This window comes from Archocentrus centrarchus, unplaced genomic scaffold, assembly GCF_007364275.1.
Source record: "Archocentrus centrarchus isolate MPI-CPG fArcCen1 unplaced genomic scaffold, fArcCen1 scaffold_68_ctg1, whole genome shotgun sequence".
Taxonomy (NCBI): domain Eukaryota; kingdom Metazoa; phylum Chordata; class Actinopteri; order Cichliformes; family Cichlidae; genus Archocentrus; species Archocentrus centrarchus.
The window spans coordinates 270,567-290,665 of NW_022060284.1; the positions used below are offsets into that span (position 1 = coordinate 270,567).

At 42.1% G+C, this 20,099-nt stretch overlaps 1 protein-coding gene across 1 annotated transcript; it reads left to right on the top strand.

Annotated features, from left to right (window-relative positions):
- The first annotated feature begins 1,233 nt into the window (after window positions 1-1,233).
- hira (histone cell cycle regulator a) lies at window positions 1,234-19,506 on the top strand. Its single transcript, XM_030725683.1, has 25 exons — window positions 1,234-1,529; window positions 4,184-4,246; window positions 5,562-5,672; window positions 6,805-6,895; window positions 8,457-8,551; window positions 9,009-9,104; window positions 9,294-9,454; window positions 9,551-9,718; window positions 9,814-9,927; window positions 10,143-10,213; window positions 10,402-10,507; window positions 11,698-11,919; window positions 12,273-12,358; window positions 12,756-12,956; window positions 13,126-13,269; window positions 13,349-13,568; window positions 13,696-13,803; window positions 14,856-15,004; window positions 15,424-15,585; window positions 15,809-15,867; window positions 16,630-16,735; window positions 16,835-16,957; window positions 17,051-17,214; window positions 17,513-17,601; window positions 18,179-19,506. Exons 1-25 carry the CDS (start codon window positions 1,493-1,495, stop codon window positions 18,293-18,295), a joined length of 3,063 nt encoding a protein of 1,020 aa, XP_030581543.1. The 5' UTR covers window positions 1,234-1,492; the 3' UTR covers window positions 18,296-19,506.
- The last annotated feature ends 593 nt before the right edge of the window (window positions 19,507-20,099 follow it).

Genomic DNA, 20,099 nt, shown 5'->3' on the forward strand with positions numbered 1-20,099 from the left:
TCTCAAACCGGTTTCTTGAACATGACAGTGAGTTCACTGGACATAAATGGCCTCCAAAGTTACCAGACCTCAATCCAATAGAGCACCTGTGGGATGTGGTGGAATGGGAGATTCACATTATGGATGTGCAGCTCGTAGATCTGCAGCAACGGTGTGATACACAGTCTAGCACCTTGTTGAATTTATGCCATGAAGAATTGAGGCAGTTCAGAAGACAAAAAGGGTCCAACCCGGTACTAGCGAGATGTACTGAATAAAATGGCAGTTGAGTGTATATTAACAGAGTTTCCTTTTCAGTTGTGGAAATCACACTGCAGAATAATCTCTTGCAGACAACTAACAAATGAAAAGGTTATTCACAGTTATAAAAACAAAGGAGATGTTTCTATAAAAGCAACGACTGTGATTAGGATGTGTGCAGTTTTTATCCTTTCTATTAATTTATTCCACAAATTTCAGTGACTTGAAATAAAGGTCAAAACTTTGTATAAACAAGCTTAAGAGCGAGTAGCGCCCCACAGCTTAGTATGAACGTGATATTTACCCAAAACAATATCTTAATTTCTTGCATCCATATTTGCTATAGTTCAAGAACATCAGACACCAAAAAGTGAAGTATTAGGACTGAGAGGTCAGATGTTTCAGCCTGTGAAGAACTGCACAATCTTTTGTTTATAAAATTTTAAAACTAGTTTCTTCAACTTTAGGAGCCTGGCACATGTTTTTGGTTGATATTCAGCCTAATAATTCAGTTATCACATTTTTGTCCATCAAATTAACAACACGTTTATTTATTAATTAATTTATTTATTTGCCAGCTCCAAGGAGTGAAAGGGGGTGAAACAGAACAGTAATGTTTCAGCCTTAGTGTGAAACGATATTTTGATTGGGCTTAGTTTATGTTTAATCCTGTTTATCTGTTATCAAAATCGACACATTCCAAACAGTACTAAATCCTAGAAAATAAATTCCGAGTTTGCGCACTAAAAGCTAAGTGGCCTTTCAAAATAAAAGGCGCGTCAGGCGCACTCTACATCAACACGATGAATTTGATTTGATCGTTGGGTCTGATGTTTCAATAATTGCACTTAAAAATGAACGGATTAATAAAAATCTTAAAAAACAATTTATTTATTTTGGCTTTTGGCTTTTCTGTTCTAACTCCCCCTGTGGAACTATTATGATAAGTTGCCTGCAAGCTTTTCCTGTCCGCGGTCAAAACTAACGGAAACACTTCCTGAGCTACCTGGTGCCTGCTTGTTTGCCGTCCGGGGTCGCCTGCCTGCCTGCCTGCTGTTGCTGCTGTCTGTCCGCTGCTCGGCTCGGAGACTCGGGGATGCTCCGGAGATGGGATTGAAGCGCGCAAGCAGCAAAGTGTCGGACGGAGTTTGAGACAATAGGAGGGTGCTTTTCGTTACTTCTGAAAACTGAAAGTGATCGCTGGATGGATTTTTGTTTCGGAGGAATTTGAAATAAAATACTCGGGGTGAAAATGAAGCTGCTGAAGCCAAGCTGGGTGAGCCACAATGGTAAGCTTGTGCAGGAATCTGTTGAACCAAGTTGGGCTTTTGTTGTCGCAGGGGGGCGACTTGATTAGGAGGCATGATGATGATGATGATGACGGTGGTGGTGGTGTTGTTGGCGGTGGAGCACACTTGTTTGACTTGTTAGTCACTTACATGCCTAACTTAAGTCAACATTTGGACACTTGCGTTTGGTGTTTGTGCCATCATCATAGTCTGTGTGCTCCATGAATGTTTGTTTGCTAACCCTAGCTAGCTAGTTAGCCCCCCGGCTAGCTCGGGTGTCCTGACGTTAGCTAACTTACCTGCCAGATGACCCGTGTCGAAGTTGCTACCTTGGAGGGACTTTTTTGGCCAGATTTACTCGCCCCCCAATGCGATATTTTATTTTTGTGACTGCTTCAGAGGAAGCTTAAAAAAACAAGTGTCTGTTGGGATAATCTTCAAGCTGTCAGTTTGGAAAGTTAACCACCAGGGAAATGGCCTGAATTTAGGGTGCAGCTAACGATTGTTGTTAGTAGAGCACATTTTGCCTCTGAGATCATTTATTTTCTTGAAGACAACAACAACATGCCATATTAACTGACAGATTATAATTGCTGTTAATTACAAAGCAAACAAGGTAAATGTTTATTTAGTGCTGCATCAGCAAGAACTATTTCTTAGTTTTTACACATAAATACATTTTTGTACTGTTGGTCTCAAAGTAAGCCCGTACTCAGAGGTATACAAAGTGCACGGTTAGGTGTTAACCCCAGCTTTAAAATTCATTTTTGAAATGAAAGTAATGGGGAGTTTATAGTAAGACACAATTACTGTGCAGGTGCAGTTTTCTTTAAAAACATTTGTATATATTTTTTAACCGTTACTTTAAATTGGGACACTGACTTCTGTTAAGTAAGGGTGTATTATATAGACTCTACATAAAAGATGTACAGTCAAAAAGTCTCAGAAATTCCTATAAAATGTTTAATAAAAGAAATAAAAACCTCTGTTTTTTCTGAGTTAATGCTTACCTACTGTTTGCCATGTAGTGACCGGATTCAGACAAGAAACTGGAGTTCTAAATTATTGGAAACTGTACAGTTATGATTCCCAGACACATTTGCCTGCTAATTTGTGGTAACAGTAGAAAACTAATAAAATAATAGAATTAATTCACCAAAACTGGAGCACAAACTTTTTGGGTGGTCTGTACATCACAGCAGGTCACATTATTTTCAGCTTAAAGTAAATTAGTGTGACTTTTTTTAATTGTCGTCCCTTGGGGTTTAACAATCAGTTTTTGGGCCACTGTTTCTATTTATTATGCCATTGTTTTCTTTAGAGGGGGTCAGTAACAAAAAACTGATTTCTTCATGGTTTAGAAAAGCTTTAAGAGGCACAAACAATTTAATCATAGCATTATTCATTAAACCAAAAGTGTTCCATGGTTGGTGTTATGATGTTTAATAGGTGCATATTTTTCCCTCTTATTTTGGACATTTTTAGCTCTTTTTAAGAAAAAGCTGAAGCATTGTCAGAGCCGCGTCTTCTGTTCCAAAGAAACTTTAATGTTGGCCATAGCTCGAGATTGATGTGACCTAGGATGTTCAAATTCACACCATAGATGCATCTACTAAAATTCTCAGATGACTTTGAATCTTGATGACCTTGACCTGAAGGTAAAGGTCAAGTGTTCTGAAAATCTAGTGAACACCATAACTCAACAAGCTCACCTAAGATCTTCAGATTCACACCATTGATGCAGACGGTTCAAGCTAGGCCCATCAAATTTCGCACACTTGTTCACTTACGTTACTATAGCCGCACTTTGACACACACCCCTTATGAATCCTAAACAGCTGAGCGTGTTTTAATGTTGTTTCGGTAGGTTCAGTATAAGTTACATAAAGACCAACAGATGATGATGTGTTTGAAAAATTGTGTAATTTATCTGTATGGCTTAAAAGAAGAGTTAGAGTATTAGTTTATACTACCAGAGAGATTTTGGAGGATTTAACAGAAAGGTTTCCTTTCAGGAAAATCCTCGAGTGCGTGTGAAGCGTAAACCTGACAAGACGGTGAAAGAGGCAGTTTCAGTTTACGGGCATGTTCTGACTTACCTGTGGAAGATCACAGATCAGTCGAGTAAATTTCCATAAGACAGACTAAACAAAGCCTTGTGAGGTCACTGTCATGTTGTTATGCTGAAATGGTCAGAAAGTTTTCATTCACCTACTTTGCTGCATTTCAGACTGATCTGTGCACAATATCTCACATTGACAAAGTAAAATAAGACTGAATTATCCAAGTTACAGGCTTTAGGATAAAGAGAAACAATGTTAACTTTCAAACCTCAACCCAAAGCATATGTCTGAGAAAATATTACAAGGAACTCATTTCTACCAGAGGTGGTTTATCCAGGTGTGAGTGAATGCTCTGAATACACCTCAGTGGAAAAACTGAGTGTTTTCATTTAACACTAACCTGTTTTAGTGCCGTGACCGTGGGACGTGTGTGGATGGATGTAAAAATGATGAATCAAAGATGAGTCTGATACAACAAATGTAGAACAGTTTCCAGATGTACACTGGTGTTTGCTTTTTTAACTGCTGCTCTCGTGTTCTGTTAAAACTGATATTTGACTGATATTAAATGCTGATTTTTCTGTTGTACAGGTAAACCCATATTTTCAGTTGACATCCACCCTGATGGGACAAAATTTGCAACTGGTGGCCAAGGTAAGAGTGATACTACTGAAATGGAAGTTTTTCCCTTTAGGATCCTTTTTTAAACGGTTTCCAGAGTTCGGTATTCTTCTTTTTTTTTTTTTTCTTTTTAGCCTGTTATGTCTGGCAGTTTTCGCAATCAGAATATGATCCGAATACGCTGGTGTACCAAACATATTTGCTTTTCCAAGAATAGCTCCGTAAGTTTTACAATAGGCTACTCTTGTTAGTATGTATTTAGTTTGTATTTTATTTTATTTATTTATACCAGCGTGACAGGCAGAAAGGAAAGGGTAGGAAAAGGAGTGAGAAAAGGAGAAAAAACAACAAAACAAAAACAAAACAAAGGTGAGAAAAGAATAATCAAAGAATGATATCCACACATATACATACACATACACATATCTACACATGCACATACATACACACACACACACACACACACACACACACACACACACACACACACACACAATCCTGCTGTTGCTTGCAAGTAATGTGTGTATGTGCCTCTGTCATGGAACGTACTCACCAATGGAGGCAAGAAACTGCAATCCTGCCCCTCGTGATCCAGAGGCGAACAGGAAAGGACCCAGGGGACGCGGCCTATCCACGGCCCACCAGGACATCAGAAGACGAGAGGCCACACATCCCGATGGCAACTGCGCACACACCCCAGAGGAGGAAGGAGGGAGACCCCAGACGGACCCCCCCACGGCCAAACAGCAAGAGTCCAGATAGCCAGAGGCAATGAGCAGCCAACCCCCGCCGCAGGCTGGCATCCCCCGCACGAGCCGCGAATGCGGCCCCAAGGCCCCAGGCGCCCGAGAACCGCCCGACACCCAGCAGAGCCCCCCCCACACCAAAGAGGCCCGAGCCACCCCCAGGCCACAACCGCCAAGGGAGCGGGCCAAGAGCCACGCCAAGACATCCGGCCATGAACCCCGGCCATGAACCCCGGGACCCACGGGCACCCGACACTCCAGGGGCGGCAGTGGCAACCAGCAGGAAGCAGCAGGAAGCGATAGGGAGTGATAGGGAGGGGGGACTCCCACCCTCTGCAACCATGTCCCACAGGTGCCAAGGCTCAGCAAGCCACAGGCCCAAGCCCTGCTGTCCACACACTCACACTCACACTCTCACACACACACACACGCACACACACGCACACACACACACACACAGAGTTCGGTATTCTAATGGATGAAAAGTCACAGCGCCCATTTATTAAATAATGGGAGCATCTTGTACTGTTCAGGGTTTTTTCTTGCTTAAAAATGCTCCCTTACCTGCTGTTTCATGTTAGAATACATGGATTTGTTTCCAGGGGAGGATTCAGGGAAGGTGATGATCTGGAACATGGCACCGGTCCTCAGAGAGGAGGATGAGAAAAATGAGAATATTCCCAAAATGCTTTGCCAGATGGACAATCACTTAGGTAACCAAAATTTCTGTATATGTTTGGTTAATCCAGCTGCTCCTTTTTTCTTTATTTAGGTTTATATGTAAAGGTGCCTTCACAGTGCATGATTTTAGCTGACCTATACTGTCATTGCAAGTTGTGCTGATAAACTTGGTTATGAAGTTTGATGCATATAGACTGTGTGATCATACAGCACAGCTGTTGGCGTTTCTGCAAGTTCTGCTGCAACAACTCCTTCGCATTTTCTCCTTCGCTAAAATCCCAAAACAGGGTTTTCCACCAGTGTGGTGTAAAACTAAACAGCAGAAGCTGTTATCCAGTGTGTAGTGTTGGCTTACTGTTGTTGGTGCACACACAAAAGCAGCTTGAAATAAGAATAGCAGGATTTAAAACAGGAATAAAGAACCAGGCAAATGTTATGACTTTGTACAGCTTTATTCATTTATCCACTTTCATCCACTAATGCAGGTCAAAAAACATCCTAAGTTTAAAGTAAAGTAGTTCAAGTAGAACAATCCAATAAATGTATATATGGCTAACAAAATAGCTCAATAAGGTGAAAAATTACACAAAAAAGAGGCCAGTTACATAAGTAAAAATCTAAATAGAATACAATAAAACACACTATAAAAAGCTAAATATAAAACAGTAAGAGGTTCAATAAGTAAGAATGTAAATAAAACACTATCAAAGGGGCTGAGTAAGTGAAAGTCTAAAACAGTTTAAGATAGATTCAAAATGTGATTTGAATTGGAAAAAAATAAAAGCAAAAATGACTATTATGAGCAAAAAATTCAGTTACATTTTATTTATATAGCACCACATCACAACGTTCAGGTCAGGTTAATTATTATAGTCCTTTTACACTAGAAAGAAAGAATAAGAAAAGTCTAAAATGGCCGTTGGGAAACGTTGACCTTGACACAAACCATGGATGGAGAGAACAGCAGCAGGAAATTAAAATCACTTCATCTTCCATGAACTGTTGCTGTGTTCAGTGACCTAATAACAAGCAGTCAGATTTAATAATGGGAGCATTTTGTACTGCAGGTGTTGTTATTGTCCATCACAGTAGCCTCCTCAGCACAGACCCATACAAACTGTATTTATAGGCTCATTGAGCTGAAGTGTTTGTGTGTCTCTGCAGCCTGCGTGAACTGTGTGCGCTGGTCCAATAACGGGTTGTACCTGGCCTCTGGAGGAGACGACAAGCTGGTCATGGTGTGGAAGAGAGCTGCGTATGTATACTGAAAATAATAAACAGCGTTCACTATCTGTGGAGAAACGTCTGGAAAGACAGCCAAACAAGGATGTTTCCATAGTCACTGAGTTAAAAGCAGAATGGGAAATTTCTTGGGAAGAAATTTATGGAAAAATCATAAACGCTATTATTTTTGTAACCCTGATAAATCAGCAGCACCGAGATCAAAATGCTGCCTGGGGTTGGGGCCTGCCGATTCTATACCCGTCAGCTGCACCTGTTGGATGATATTCCACAGCTGATGGAGGGTCGACAGCTATAACTGGCATATGTCATAGCTGTGGGGGAGGCATAACACTGGCCATTTTTAGATGTCGGCACCTCTCAGATTATTTAACACGATATTTTGTTGATTTAACAGTGTTTCCTACGCATAGGCCACCAAGGTACCAGCAGGCACCTAAATCTATTTTGGGCCTCATTTTAGCTTATTTGTTGCTGCATTAGTGGACGTGACATTGAGCAGGTCTCCAGATGGTAACTTAGAGTGCAGCTGGCAGTTCTCTGGAAATCGGCTGCAAGCTAGACAAGCAGGCCAACCAGAACTTGCAGGTGGATATCTTGTTCAGGTGCCAGTATGCCTTAACTCATACCGAGTTGCTACCAGCAGTTCAAGATTGTGATTATTACTCAAGTGTTTATTGTAACAAAGTATGCATATTAGTATTTATTTCCATCCATCCATCCATCTTCTGGTTATCCAAAATGCACCCCACTTTTTCTCGTGCAAGAACTTATATATGTCTGGATGCACGCTACCCATTGACACGTGCAAATAATCATAGTCTTTGCTGTTAGTCAGTAATGCATTTTTAGATACATTTATTCACCTTGCTGATCATAAAGAATGAGATGGGAGCAGGTGGGAGAGAGCCTGGAGAGGTGGAGGTATGAAAGTCAGTAGATGCCAGACAGAATACATGTGTGTGAATGAGAGGGAGACAGGTTTAACAGTTAAGTTGCAAGGAGATGAGTGTAAATACCTGAGGTCAACCATCCAAAGCAACAGCGTGCACGAGAGAGGTGAAGAACAAAGTTCAGGCAGGGTGCAGTGGGTGAAGATGAGTGTCAGGGGTGATTTATGATAGAATGGTAGCAGAAACAGTGAAAGAGAAGGTTTGCAAGATGAGCCCTGCTATGATTCATAGTTTGGAGATGGTTCCACTAACAAAAAACAGGAAGTAGAGCTGGAGGTGGCAGAGCTGAAGATATTAAGGTTTTCATTGGAAGTGAGCAGGATATACCGGAGGGGCAGCTCAGGCTGAGTGTTAGTGTTGGAGAGGAGGGCTGAGATGGTTTGGACATGAGGAGGGACAGTGAGTGTTGGAGCTGCCAGGCAGGAGGAAAAGAGAAAAACCACAAAGATTGATGGGTGTATTGAAGGTGAGATGGAGGCAGAGGATCCTCTGTGGCAACCCCTAAAGGGAGCAACTGAAAGAAGAAGATGAGGAGATTTATGTTTACTTTATTCTCCCACAGAAAATATTTTAAAGTCTGCACTCACATGTGCTGCTGTTTAATCAGTGTTTTCCCTGCAGGTTCATTGGTCCGAGCACAGTGTTTGGGTCAAGCAGCAAACTGGCCAATGTGGAGCAGTGGAGGTGTGTCACCATCCTGAGGAACCACACTGGAGGTACAAGATTCTCAGGAAATGGACAGAGAAGTTGCAGATGTTCATGGCAAACATATTACACACATCCATCAGTAAAAGTGCCCCATATTCACTGTTTGTATTCTCAAGGTCTAACAACTGTGTGGCTAAATGTTCAAAGATAGGCTGGGCTGGAAGACTTACACTGAAGTTCTCCGAGGGACAAAGGGACAAATAACAAAAACATCAATTAAAAAGGAGGAAAACGATTTCAGACGATTACCAGATTGTTTTTACTTTAAAAACACCTGCAGGGTCCATTCACAAGTATTTTTAGGATTGAATACTTTTGTGTTTACTGGCAGGCGTTTTCTTTTTTCCCCCCTGCACTTTGCAGGATGTTTTAACATATTACTGTCACTTGTGGATTATTGGAAAAGTGTCATACCATTGAAAGAAAACCCTTTCATCTGCTGAGATCATTGTGCTTTGTTTGCAGATGTGATGGATGTGGCCTGGTCTCCTCACGATGTGTGGCTGGCCTCCTGCAGTGTGGATAACACCATTGTGATCTGGAATGCTCGCAAATTCCCAGGTACAGTACACAGGGTTTCCGCGGGGTAGTAAAAGGTAGTAAATTGAACTCTAGGATTCCTGTATAAACCCTGGTACAGTTTAACTCTGTAGCATCAACACTGGAAAAGAGAAAATGCCTATATTTATAAAAGGGTTTTGTTTTGACCTGAAAAACCTTTCTGCAACTGTCTTATATTTGTGTATTCAGAGATGGTCACTACTCTGCGAGGACACACTGGCCTAGTTAAAGGCCTCACATGGGATCCAGTAGGGAAATACATCGCCTCCCAGGCTGACGACCACAGCCTCAAAGTGTGGAGGACCGTGGACTGGCAGATGGAGGCCAACATCACCAAACCCTTCAATGAGGTAGAGAAACTCTCGCACTCAGCTCTGATTGGAACCTGTTGCATATATTATGTGTTCCCAACAGTTTATTTAATGATCTTTCTCTCGCTCTCCCAGTGCGGTGGGACGACCCATGTCCTGCGTCTGTCCTGGTCTCCAGATGGTCAGTATCTGGTGTCGGCTCATGCCATGAACAACTCTGGCCCCACCGCTCAGATCGTAGAGAGAGATGGCTGGAAGACTAATATGGATTTTGTGGGCCACCGTAAAGCTGTCACTGTGGTGGTGAGGATGTGTTGGCCACATGGTTTATCCCTTAAAATTTGTATTTCAACAAAAGAAAAGCTTCTTATTGATGGATCTGGTTTCTGTCTCTACAGAAATTCAACCCAAAAATCTTTAAGAAGAAGCAGAAGAACGGCAGCTCTCCAAAACCCAGCTGTCCATACTGCTGCTGCGCTGTCGGCAGCAAAGACCGATCGCTCTCCGTCTGGGTCAGTAAAATGTAGTGTATTATAATAGTAATACTTACAAGTTAGTACCCTTATTCCTTTGTCATCTGCAGTTTTTATGGCTTATTGATGTGATGACAAATATATTAAATGCCCATGTGACGGCAGTTTTCACAGTCTCTTAGCAGGAATTTCCTAACCCATTTTTAATAGCTGTTTAGTGAGGATTAAAAAAAATGTCTCTGTTTCTGCTCCAGCTCACCTCACTGAAGCGCCCTCTTGTGGTCATCCATGATCTTTTTGATAAATCAATTATGGACATTTCCTGGTGAGTTACGATGTTGTGTAGTTTACCAGCCTGACATCCCTACAGACATTGTTTTTAATATGTCAGTGTGTGGGGAGGCTTTTTCCTGCACCTTTTATCTGTATAAAAGTGGTTTGAACAGGCACATTAAACATTACTGGTAATGGTAGACCCTCTACATGTCTGATTTTGATATGTGCATTTATCAGGACATTGACAGGTCTGGGAATGTTGGTTTGCTCAATGGATGGCACGGTGGCCTATTTGGATTTCTCCCTGGATGAACTGGGAGACCCACTGAGTGAAGAGGAAAAGGTAAGAAGCACCTCATGCAGAGAACTTCTGACTGTATGTTTGCAGCTCAGTAAGTCTAAATGAGTCCTTTTTGGGCTTAAGTCACCCTTTTTAGATTTTTCTTATTCCCTGTCACCTATATTCTATTACAGTGCTAGGTGCTTATATTAAACAGGGTCAAGTTTTAGACAGGTTGAACTGAGGGGCTGCACCAAGCCCCTGTATCAGATTAGTAAGGATTATTTTTAACTGCAAACTATGCAAAGCTATTTTAGCAGAGTTTAAGAATAAATATATGGAGCTAGAACTAATGAGGTTCAATTGAAAGCTTATTTTGGAGCAAACCTTTGAACCTTTTTTTTTTTTATTAAATGAAAGTTTCCATACATTTATACATACATACATGTATAGTGTGAATTACTTATTTTTATTCTTCTTATTTATATGTGTGTATATATGGTTGCAGGTACAAAATACATTTCACTGTGCATTGTACTGTGTATAACTGTGCATGTGACAAATAAACACTATCTTAATCTTATCTTATCATTTACAGTTTTAATGCTCCAGATATCGTTGAAAGCCTGAATAATGGCTCAGGAGTGTTACCTACTCGGCTGCTAAGCAGCAAAGTTTGCATTCAGGGACTTTACTGTATTTACTTGTGGGAGGTAATTTAGGAGCCCAGCAGAAGATAAATGGAGATTATTTTTAACTTATCTATTCTAGCAGAGTCCAGGAATAAAGATATGTAGCTTACAGATGTTGTGCTTTGTGTACGTGTGTGTATATATATGGGTGGGTGTTTCTTTTTTTTTTTTTTTTTTTTGAGATTCTTTTGTTGAGATTCTTTGTATGTAACCTGCCAAGGGACTGCAGATGCAAATTTGCTTTAAGCTAACTCTGCTACAATGCATCAAATGGTAACATTTGTGTTAATATTGTACATGGTCCCTTTTTAAATAAAGTAAAGTAAAACAAGTATAATAGATGTACTTTAACTCCAAGTCTTCCACTTGTCTCTTATTTATTTATTTGTTAATAAACTCTAAACCAGCTAGCAGATACAAAGTTTCACTTAAATCAGAAGGCAAATGTTGCCAATTTTTCCATTTAGTTTTCTTAATAGTAGGAAACAGTTTTATTTTGGGTTGTTCTTGCTTGAATGAGATTCTTCACTCCCATCAAACTTCTCTTCTTGTGACAAATAGAACAGCATCCATCAGAACATCTATGGAAAGAGTCTGGCCATAACCAGCACTGAGGCTCAGCTCTCCACCACCATCATCGAGAACCCCGAGATGCTCAAATACCAACAGGAGCGACAGAACTCGGCCCAGGCCAGTTCAGGACCAGGTGGCACTGGGCCTGAATCTTCAGCACCCAAACTCAACAGTGTGATGAACGGAGAGTCTCTGGAAGACATCAGGAAGGTAGATGGGGCATCCAATTCTATTAAGTGCTGTGGACTTCTTGCAGAACAAAATCTTGAGTTCTCACGCTGTGCAGTTTGCTTATTAGTGATTAATGTCTTTAAATATATTCTGCATTAATTAATGAAAGGATTTTCTTCCCAGAAAAATATTTACAGACCTTTGGCAGCTCATTCCTGGAAGCATAGCTGAAATCTAATAATTACATTTTCTTTGGATGTTTAGAAAACTCTTACAGGGAATAGACAATAGATAAAACAGGGGATATTTGGATATCAGTGACGTTTTAGATATATATATATTCATATTGTAAACTTTTACATTTCTTGGATGCTTCATCTTTTTCTCTGCAGAATCTTTTGAAGAAGCAGGTGGAAACCAGAACAGCAGATGGCAGAAGAAGAATCACACCGCTCTGCATCGCTCAGCTGGACACGGGGTAAGAAAGCCTGAAACACACACCCGTGAACGAGAAATCCTCATTAATTTCCAAAGATAGTGGCTGGAGTAATTAGAGAGTTCTGCTGTGCAGAAACAAAATCTGTGAGGATAAATGATGCATGTGACATCTAGAATATTTCCTTCCTGGGTTTGAATCCACACGAGTTAAAGGAGAAGAAGGCAGCTCTCCTTTCAGTGTGAACAGCATCTAGGTTTAATAAAGAGTCGAAACAAACATTTAAACAGCATAGAAGCCACATTTGGCAAAGTTGTGATGATTCTGGTGCTTCGTCAGAGACTGTGAATGATGGTCAAAGTCAGTTATTACTGTATAAAAGCATTAATATTGCTGATCAGATAAACAGTAGTCGATCACTGTCCCTTTTCTCTCTCAGGGATTTCTCCCCAGCTCTGTTCAACAGTGTTCCCATCCTGCCCTCGGGCTCATCCATGTCCAGCCAGCTCACCCCCCAGCTCAGCTCCGACTCCAGTCCAGGACAGGCCTCTTCTATGGGGCTTAAGCCCACACATGACCCCATGCTTACCTCACCTCCTCCCAACAACACCGCAAAGGCACTGGAGGACAACAATGATGGGTATGGAGACCAAAGGAGAGGGAATTCTTGCTCTAGTTTGATCTTTTTCCATACTTTAACTTCCCTAACCTTCCACTTTCTCGTCCCCCTCATTCACATAGTGCTTGATCTTCTCATTCCCTCTTTTGCTTGTCTTCCCCTCTCTCTCTTTTTTTTAAATTGGTTTCAGTGTCAAGTCCAGTCTGCTGCTCACCTCTGCCTCCAAGATTGAACCAATGAAAGCTCTGGACTCCAGGTTCACGGAGAGGTCAAAGACTACGCCAGGCGTGACAGCCACCATCTCCTCCACCGCTGGGCTCACACCATTAGACAGGTGAGTTACTTTGTACAAGTGAAAAATGTTAAACACAAAAAGAGAACATGGAGACATTTTATCTGTTCTGTTCAAGCAGCAGGCTGAAAGATGGGGTCTCTGCCCAGAAGGAGGCAAAAACCAAAGAGGAGACCAGCAGCGACAGCGAGGACAAGATGGCCGCTATCAACAAGAACCTGACATTTGGCAAGAGGAAACCAGAGCTGCTGCTGGATGGAGGAGAGGTGGTGGAGAAGAAGAAGAAGGGGCGGCCCAGGAAAGACAAGATGGCTGCTTCTATGGCCCAACCATTCACTCAGGTAGAGGGATACATTGATGCAGCAGTTTAGCATTGAAGCATTTTAAACCTGAAAATCTGTTATTTACAGCTGCTTAGGTGCAGATGGAATAGATTAACCAAGTGGGTGTACTTTCTCTCCGTATCAGATAACTCCTCCGTCAGAGCGGGAGCCCAGTAGGGCCGCAGCTCCTCCAGCTCCTGTCGCTGTTCTCAAACTACCAACACCAAGTACACAGAAGTCCTTCAGTGTGCAGGTAGCACACTCTTTGGGTTTTATCCAGCAGGAAGATGTTTTGGTTTTCCATCTCAAATTATACCTGTTCCTATTCTCCATCGGATCTCCCAGTAGAAAAAGGATTGTGATGGTGGTTTTGCCTGAAAGAGCTTTAAAGTGGATCTGTTCAGCTTCTCTTCTGTCATATATACACTCTTACAGTGGTGGATGTGCAGATTAAACATGGCCATGGTTTAATAAATTGAGGTTGGTGTATGTATGTGTAATCCCTGTGAGCTGAACACTCAGACCTCTCTAAAAGCTCACTCTGACACCTTCTCTGTATGCTGTCGGTGAGAGTGGACATTCCTGTGATGTGGTTAGCACTGCTGCCTCACAGAACACCATCTGGAAGGCCTGGGTTCGATTCCACCTCCCTCTCTCTGTGTGGAGTTTGCATGTTCTCCCCATGTCTATGTGGGTTTCCTCCCACAGTCCAAAGACAAGCACTTACTGGGGTTAGGTTAATTGGACACTCTAAATTGCCCATAGGTGTAAATGTGAGTGTGGATGTTGTCTGTCTCTCTGTGCTGGCCCTGCGACAGGCTGCCGACCTGTACAGGTGTACCCTTCCCCTTTTGCCCTATGTCAGGCTCCAGCCCCTCTGCAACCCTGAACAGGATAAGCGGAAGTGAATGGATGGATGGATTCAGTTACACCCTAGCTAGATTTTATCCAGCTCATTTCTTGGCAGTGTCTCTCATTCATTATTTTTTCCAAATAATTGCAGCAAGTTTCTCATGTTGTTCTGTTCGGTCGTGCTTGTGACCTGTTCAAGTCTGTTCTTCTCATCACTGTTCAGACATTTGGACCCTTGTTGGTTTCTTCAGTTACAAATGTTCCCAGTCTTTGTTGTAGCAGTGCAAGTTTCTCTCTTGGAACAGCATCAACCTTTTCTCCACGATGTGTGAACAGAAAAGTCCAGTAAAACTTCAACAAAAATAAATTCCACTGTGAAGTTTCTAACTGATAAAAGTGATGCTGTATACATCATTAAGAGTGCTTGTTGAATAAATGTGCCTGTATGTGAAGGTGAGCATGGAGCCCTCAGTGTTCCTGGAAGTGGAGAACGAGGTGTCCGTGGTTGCAGGCTCGAAGCTCAGCCAGCTACGATGCTCCAGAGACGGACGAGACTGGAACACCCTCCTTCCCAGCTCCGTGGTTGCTGCAGCAGGGAGCAGGTAGGAGGCGCCGCTGAGATGGTTTAAGTTTTCATACATACATAGAACCTGTATTTATACTTGGAATTGATTCACTTGCACTTTTGGAGCGAGTAAAAATGTCCAAATTAACAACTAGCAGCTTCAGAGGGACTAAAGATTAAAAAGTCAGTAAAATTTACACATTCCTTTTTCCTTAATTTCCTTGAACTTGATATAAAACTACAGTTAATTGTTTATTTACTCCATACACATCAATTCAGTAACTTAATTTACATGTGCAGTCATCCTCTGAAAAACCTCGGAGACTGGAAAGGGCAGGAAATCGTCTGCACTGTGCTGCTGGTTTTATTTCAGGCTGCATGGTTTTGAAATAAATCAGGAACAGAATGAACCGCAGTGAAGGTGTAAGTCTTCTTGATTGTCCTCCTCTCCCTCAGTGACATCCTTGCAGTCGCCTGTGAAGACAGGATGTTGTCAGTGTTCTCTTCCTGTGGGCGGCGGCTCCTTCCTGCCATCCAGCTAGGCACCCCTGTGTCAGCCGTACACTGCTCCGCCCACTACGTCATGGTTCTGACTGCTGGAGCAACATTGTCCGTGTGGTCAGTGTGCAAATGGGGTTGGCTTGAATTTCTGGGAATGTTAAAATAGTAATTCTGAGGTACCTGCATGTTAAACAAAGGCACTAATTTATGTTCACATTATTTAGACTGCTAAAGGATATTTTTCTTCTGTACTGGTGGGTAGAGAAGCCAGGTCAGTTGGGTGGTTTAAGTGAAAATGTTGCTGCTGCTCTTTGGAATAATGTATTTGTTGTTTGTGCAGGGACGTTCAGAAACAGAAGGCTCTGGTCAAGAATGAGTCTCTGCTGACTGTTTTATCTGGTGAGACATTTTTACAGCTGATATCAACTCACATCAAAACAGGATGGATAAAAGTTAGGTTCAGCTCATTGACATTGTGCGCACAAGGCACACAACGAAATGATCGTTCAAGATCACTCATCCAGAAACAAGCATCTGCGGTCATTCAGCCAGAGACCAGCGCTAGTGCTGTGGTCTAAGTGTGTTGCCCAAGGACACAACGCAGGGACAGGGGCTTGAACTGGCAACCCTCCGGCTGCAAGGCGAATGCCTACCCACTGTGCCACTGCCACATATCATGTCCTGTTGAGATCCCACATAACCTGGTCCAGAGCAAGACGTGTTCAGTTCAGTTCAGTCTGAAATAGGCAGCGAGCACGTTTTATAGAGCGAGAAGCTCTGCAGGCGTTTACATGCACCCAGTTGGTTATGAGACAAATAAATTTTGTTATGCTTGTTCCTAATCTGCTGCCAGTTCTGTTTGACACTGCTGGACCTGCACAGAGTCAGACCTGCCTGTTATCCAGGCTTTGTAGAGCCAGCTAACACAAAGAAAGTCCGGCTGTGTCGAACTTGCTTCACACGACACTCGTCAGGCCAGAGTTCCAATATGGAAATTTGATTTGATTGTATTTCAGAGAATTTACTGTGTTGTTTGTTCTGATTGGAAGTGAAGTTCCACATTAACAGATTATATACTGACTCGGGTGACCCATTTATGAGTGAATTGAGTGAATCGAGCCGTGTTATTCTCCATGAAAAAAATTTTGTTTGTATCTTCAGGAGCTGACACCACAGTGTCTCAGTCTCTGCTGACTCAGCAGGGAGTTCCAGTCATCGGACTGTCCAATGGGAAGTCTTACTGCTTCAGCTCCTCACTGGAGACGTGGTGAGAAATGCACAATGGAAGCAGCCACTGCCCTCACCTTACAGATGAATAATGAACTGATGAATTCTGCAACAGTTGTGATTAAACCATCTTTCTCAGGACTCTGATAGCAGATAAAGGCGACTCTCTGGTCCAGTGTGCTGACTTCAGGAGCTGCCTGCTGAGCCATGACGCACCCGTGTCCTCAGGGCCTCTGGCTGTCATGCAGGGACGCAACCTCAAGTATGGCTTTAATATTCAATCTCCACTTCTCACCTCCAGTAACACGAAATGCAATAAAGACAGTTGATAAAAAAATCTAGGTGTTCCCCATAGTGCCGGTCGCCTGGCTTCCCGCCTCTCCTCCACCCCTCACCACCTGCAGCAGAGCATGACGCTGGCCTTCCTGGAGAATCAGCTGGCCTCTGCGCTGACTCTGCAGTCAGCGCAGGAGTATCGCTACTGGCTGCTCATCTATGCCCGTTTCCTCGTCAATGAAGGTACTGAACTATTAGCTGAAGCACCTTGAGACGGCTGTTTGTTGTGATTTGGCGCTATGTAACAAAAATAGAATTGAATTGAAGATTTCGCTTTTTCATGAGGGACAAACACGACAAAAACAGCCCCCCCCCCCCTCCGGGACAGACACATGGTGATGGTTATGATGGAAATGCTGTGGACACAATTTTGATCAAACTCAGCGTGACCGCTGCTACAAACAGTGACAGACGGGGGTTTTATAAAAGCCAGCTCACACAGCGTGCTATGTTTCATATATGTGTCTGCTGTTCCCTTCAGGCTCAGAGTATCGCCTCCGAGAACTCTGCAAGGAGCTGCTGGGTCCTGTCCACAAATCAGCGGCTACATCCTGGGAGCCCACCACATTGGTACGCCAGCAAAGATCACCCTCCTCCTCTTCTTCATCCAAGTTTTAACTTGATCCAGATTCAACTGGTATCTGTTGAGCAAACCTGCTAGAATATTAAATCCTGTTTTTATTAATAGTCACTGCAGATATTATTTTTATTCAATAGTAAATGAAGTCATTCAGCTCAGTTCTCTCTAACAGGTTTATTTGGTTGATGCTTAATGAGTTGCTGTGCAGACTGGAGGTGGATTTAATTCTATTTTAAACATAGTTGAGGCTTCACATAAAACCTTGTGGTGACGGCAGCTGTGTCCATCTTTTTTTGACTGACACACTTTTTTAAAATCTTTCCTCAAGTTGTCAGGAGAGAAACTGCATTTTCAGTTCCTCTTTTTTCACTCCCAGAGTTTCTGCTTTGTTTGTTCAGTTACTCATTCCCACAATCTCTGGCATGGACACATCACTGGTAAATATGTTTGGATGAAAAAAAAACCAGAGAAAATTATCAAGTGTTCTTTGACTGAAGTTTCACAGTGAGAGGAAAAGATGAGTCGTCCTGCGCTCACATGTTCACTGTTTGTCGTGTGTGTGTTCAGGGTCTACGTAAGCGTGAGCTGCTGCGGGAGGTCTTACCCGTCATCGGTGAAAACCTTCGATTCCAGAGACTGTTCACCGAATATCAGGACCAGCTGGAGCTGCTGCGCAACAAATAACACACTGCTGCACAGACACACACGGACTTAAAACAGTTTGGTTTTCCTCAGCTCGGGTAAACTGACTGCTTTCTTCAACTTGAAACGCTGCTCTGACTTAGACCTGAAAAACACGACGCGGCGTCTCCGGAGAACTTTAACAGCAACTGGTCCTCAGCTTTTTGAGCGCTGGGATTTTTCAGTGCTGTTGCTCACTGGAGACAAGAAATTTTTTTCTTTTCCACTTTTCAGTTTCAACTGTCCTCTCCTGTCTTTAATGGCACTCTGTCATTCAGACATAGGTCACTTTTACTGTGTGATGCAACACAAAATGGCCATATTTGGAAAATATTTCCAAAAGTCTTGTTGCACATCGATGCTATAAAAGACGAGTGTACCTGCTTTCTGTTAATGACCACCGATGTTTTAATGTAGACGTCTGTGAGAGGACTGCCCTTGGGCTCTGTTAACACTTTCCTAATGATGACATTTATGGTCTCAGTCACTGATTTCAGGACGTACTAAATAAAAGTTTGGGTCCTTCTAAGTGTCAGAAAGGAGGATTATCAGGATAAGATCTCTGCTTTTGAGTTTGAATCCTCCATTTTTTGCTCTTTACACCCAGTTTTGAAAAACATGGCGACGGCGAAAACGTTTATCTCGATTCTTCGGTGTATTATTAAAGTGGGATTTTACGAACTAATCGGTGACATCACAGTAGCTTCGTCCATCTTTAGACTGTCCGCGGTCCCAGCAGTCGGGTTGAAAACAGCACCGATGTTATGATGTAAATGTTAGCGCTGTTAAGTGTTTTTCTTTTGTGTGTTTTAAATTTCTGATCACCAATAATGTTCAGTCAGATAAATATGTCTTCTATTGGACACTCGGTGAAATGTTCTGTTTGTCTGTTTTTCCACTTTGCTTGTAAATAAGCTGAACTCAGAAACACACCAGGGCTGGTAAAGCTCCGATTTCTCCTCACGTTTCTCTGCTGCCAGGCAATAACCACTGCAGGTCTTTCAGGATCAAGGAGGGGAAGTTGTTTTGTTTTTGTCTGATATCCATGAACTTGACATTTGACCCAAAGGTCATGAAACCCATTAATGAAGTTCACTGCAGCAGCATTAATACACTCCTCTGCCAGCTCGGTGTGATTGAAGCTTGTTAACTGCTGTGTTTACTCCAGAGTGTGGACAGCAGCACAGACAAATCCCTTTGACTTAATACCCCCCCCCCCCCCCCCCCCCCCTTTTTATATATATATATATATATATATATATATATATATATCAGTACAGAACTTCCTTATTTGTTTCATTTCTTTTAGTTTTTGGGGTTGCTGTTAGTCATTTTTAAATGTTTCTACATGACTTTTTCTTTGTTTTCAATTTCTATAAGAAAAAGAAAAAATTACCAGAGACAAGCTGAAATTTTTGCTTTGGAAAAAAAAGGAACGAATAAACAAATGAGGAACTCTTTTGTTAATTTCCTGTGTGGTATTATTTTGTGTGTGTGTGTGTGTGTGAGAGAGAGACTGACACACCCTGGAGACTCAGTTTGCTGTATACCCCACCCAACCCCCGGCCTTCTTCATCAGTGCCACCTGTCATGTTCACATTTTAGACATTTACTATTTTAACATGTTTCTGCCGCTTTTAGTAACTAATTATAAACATGTTGAATTTGTTTTGTTACGTTTATTTAACAGTAAGTCTATTTATAGCTTTTGGCTGTTTTTAAACAGAATTCTGAATTATTTCCTGTTACATTTAACATTTAATCTCTGTTATCTTTAGCTAGCAGTTTTGTTTATTACTAACTGTTA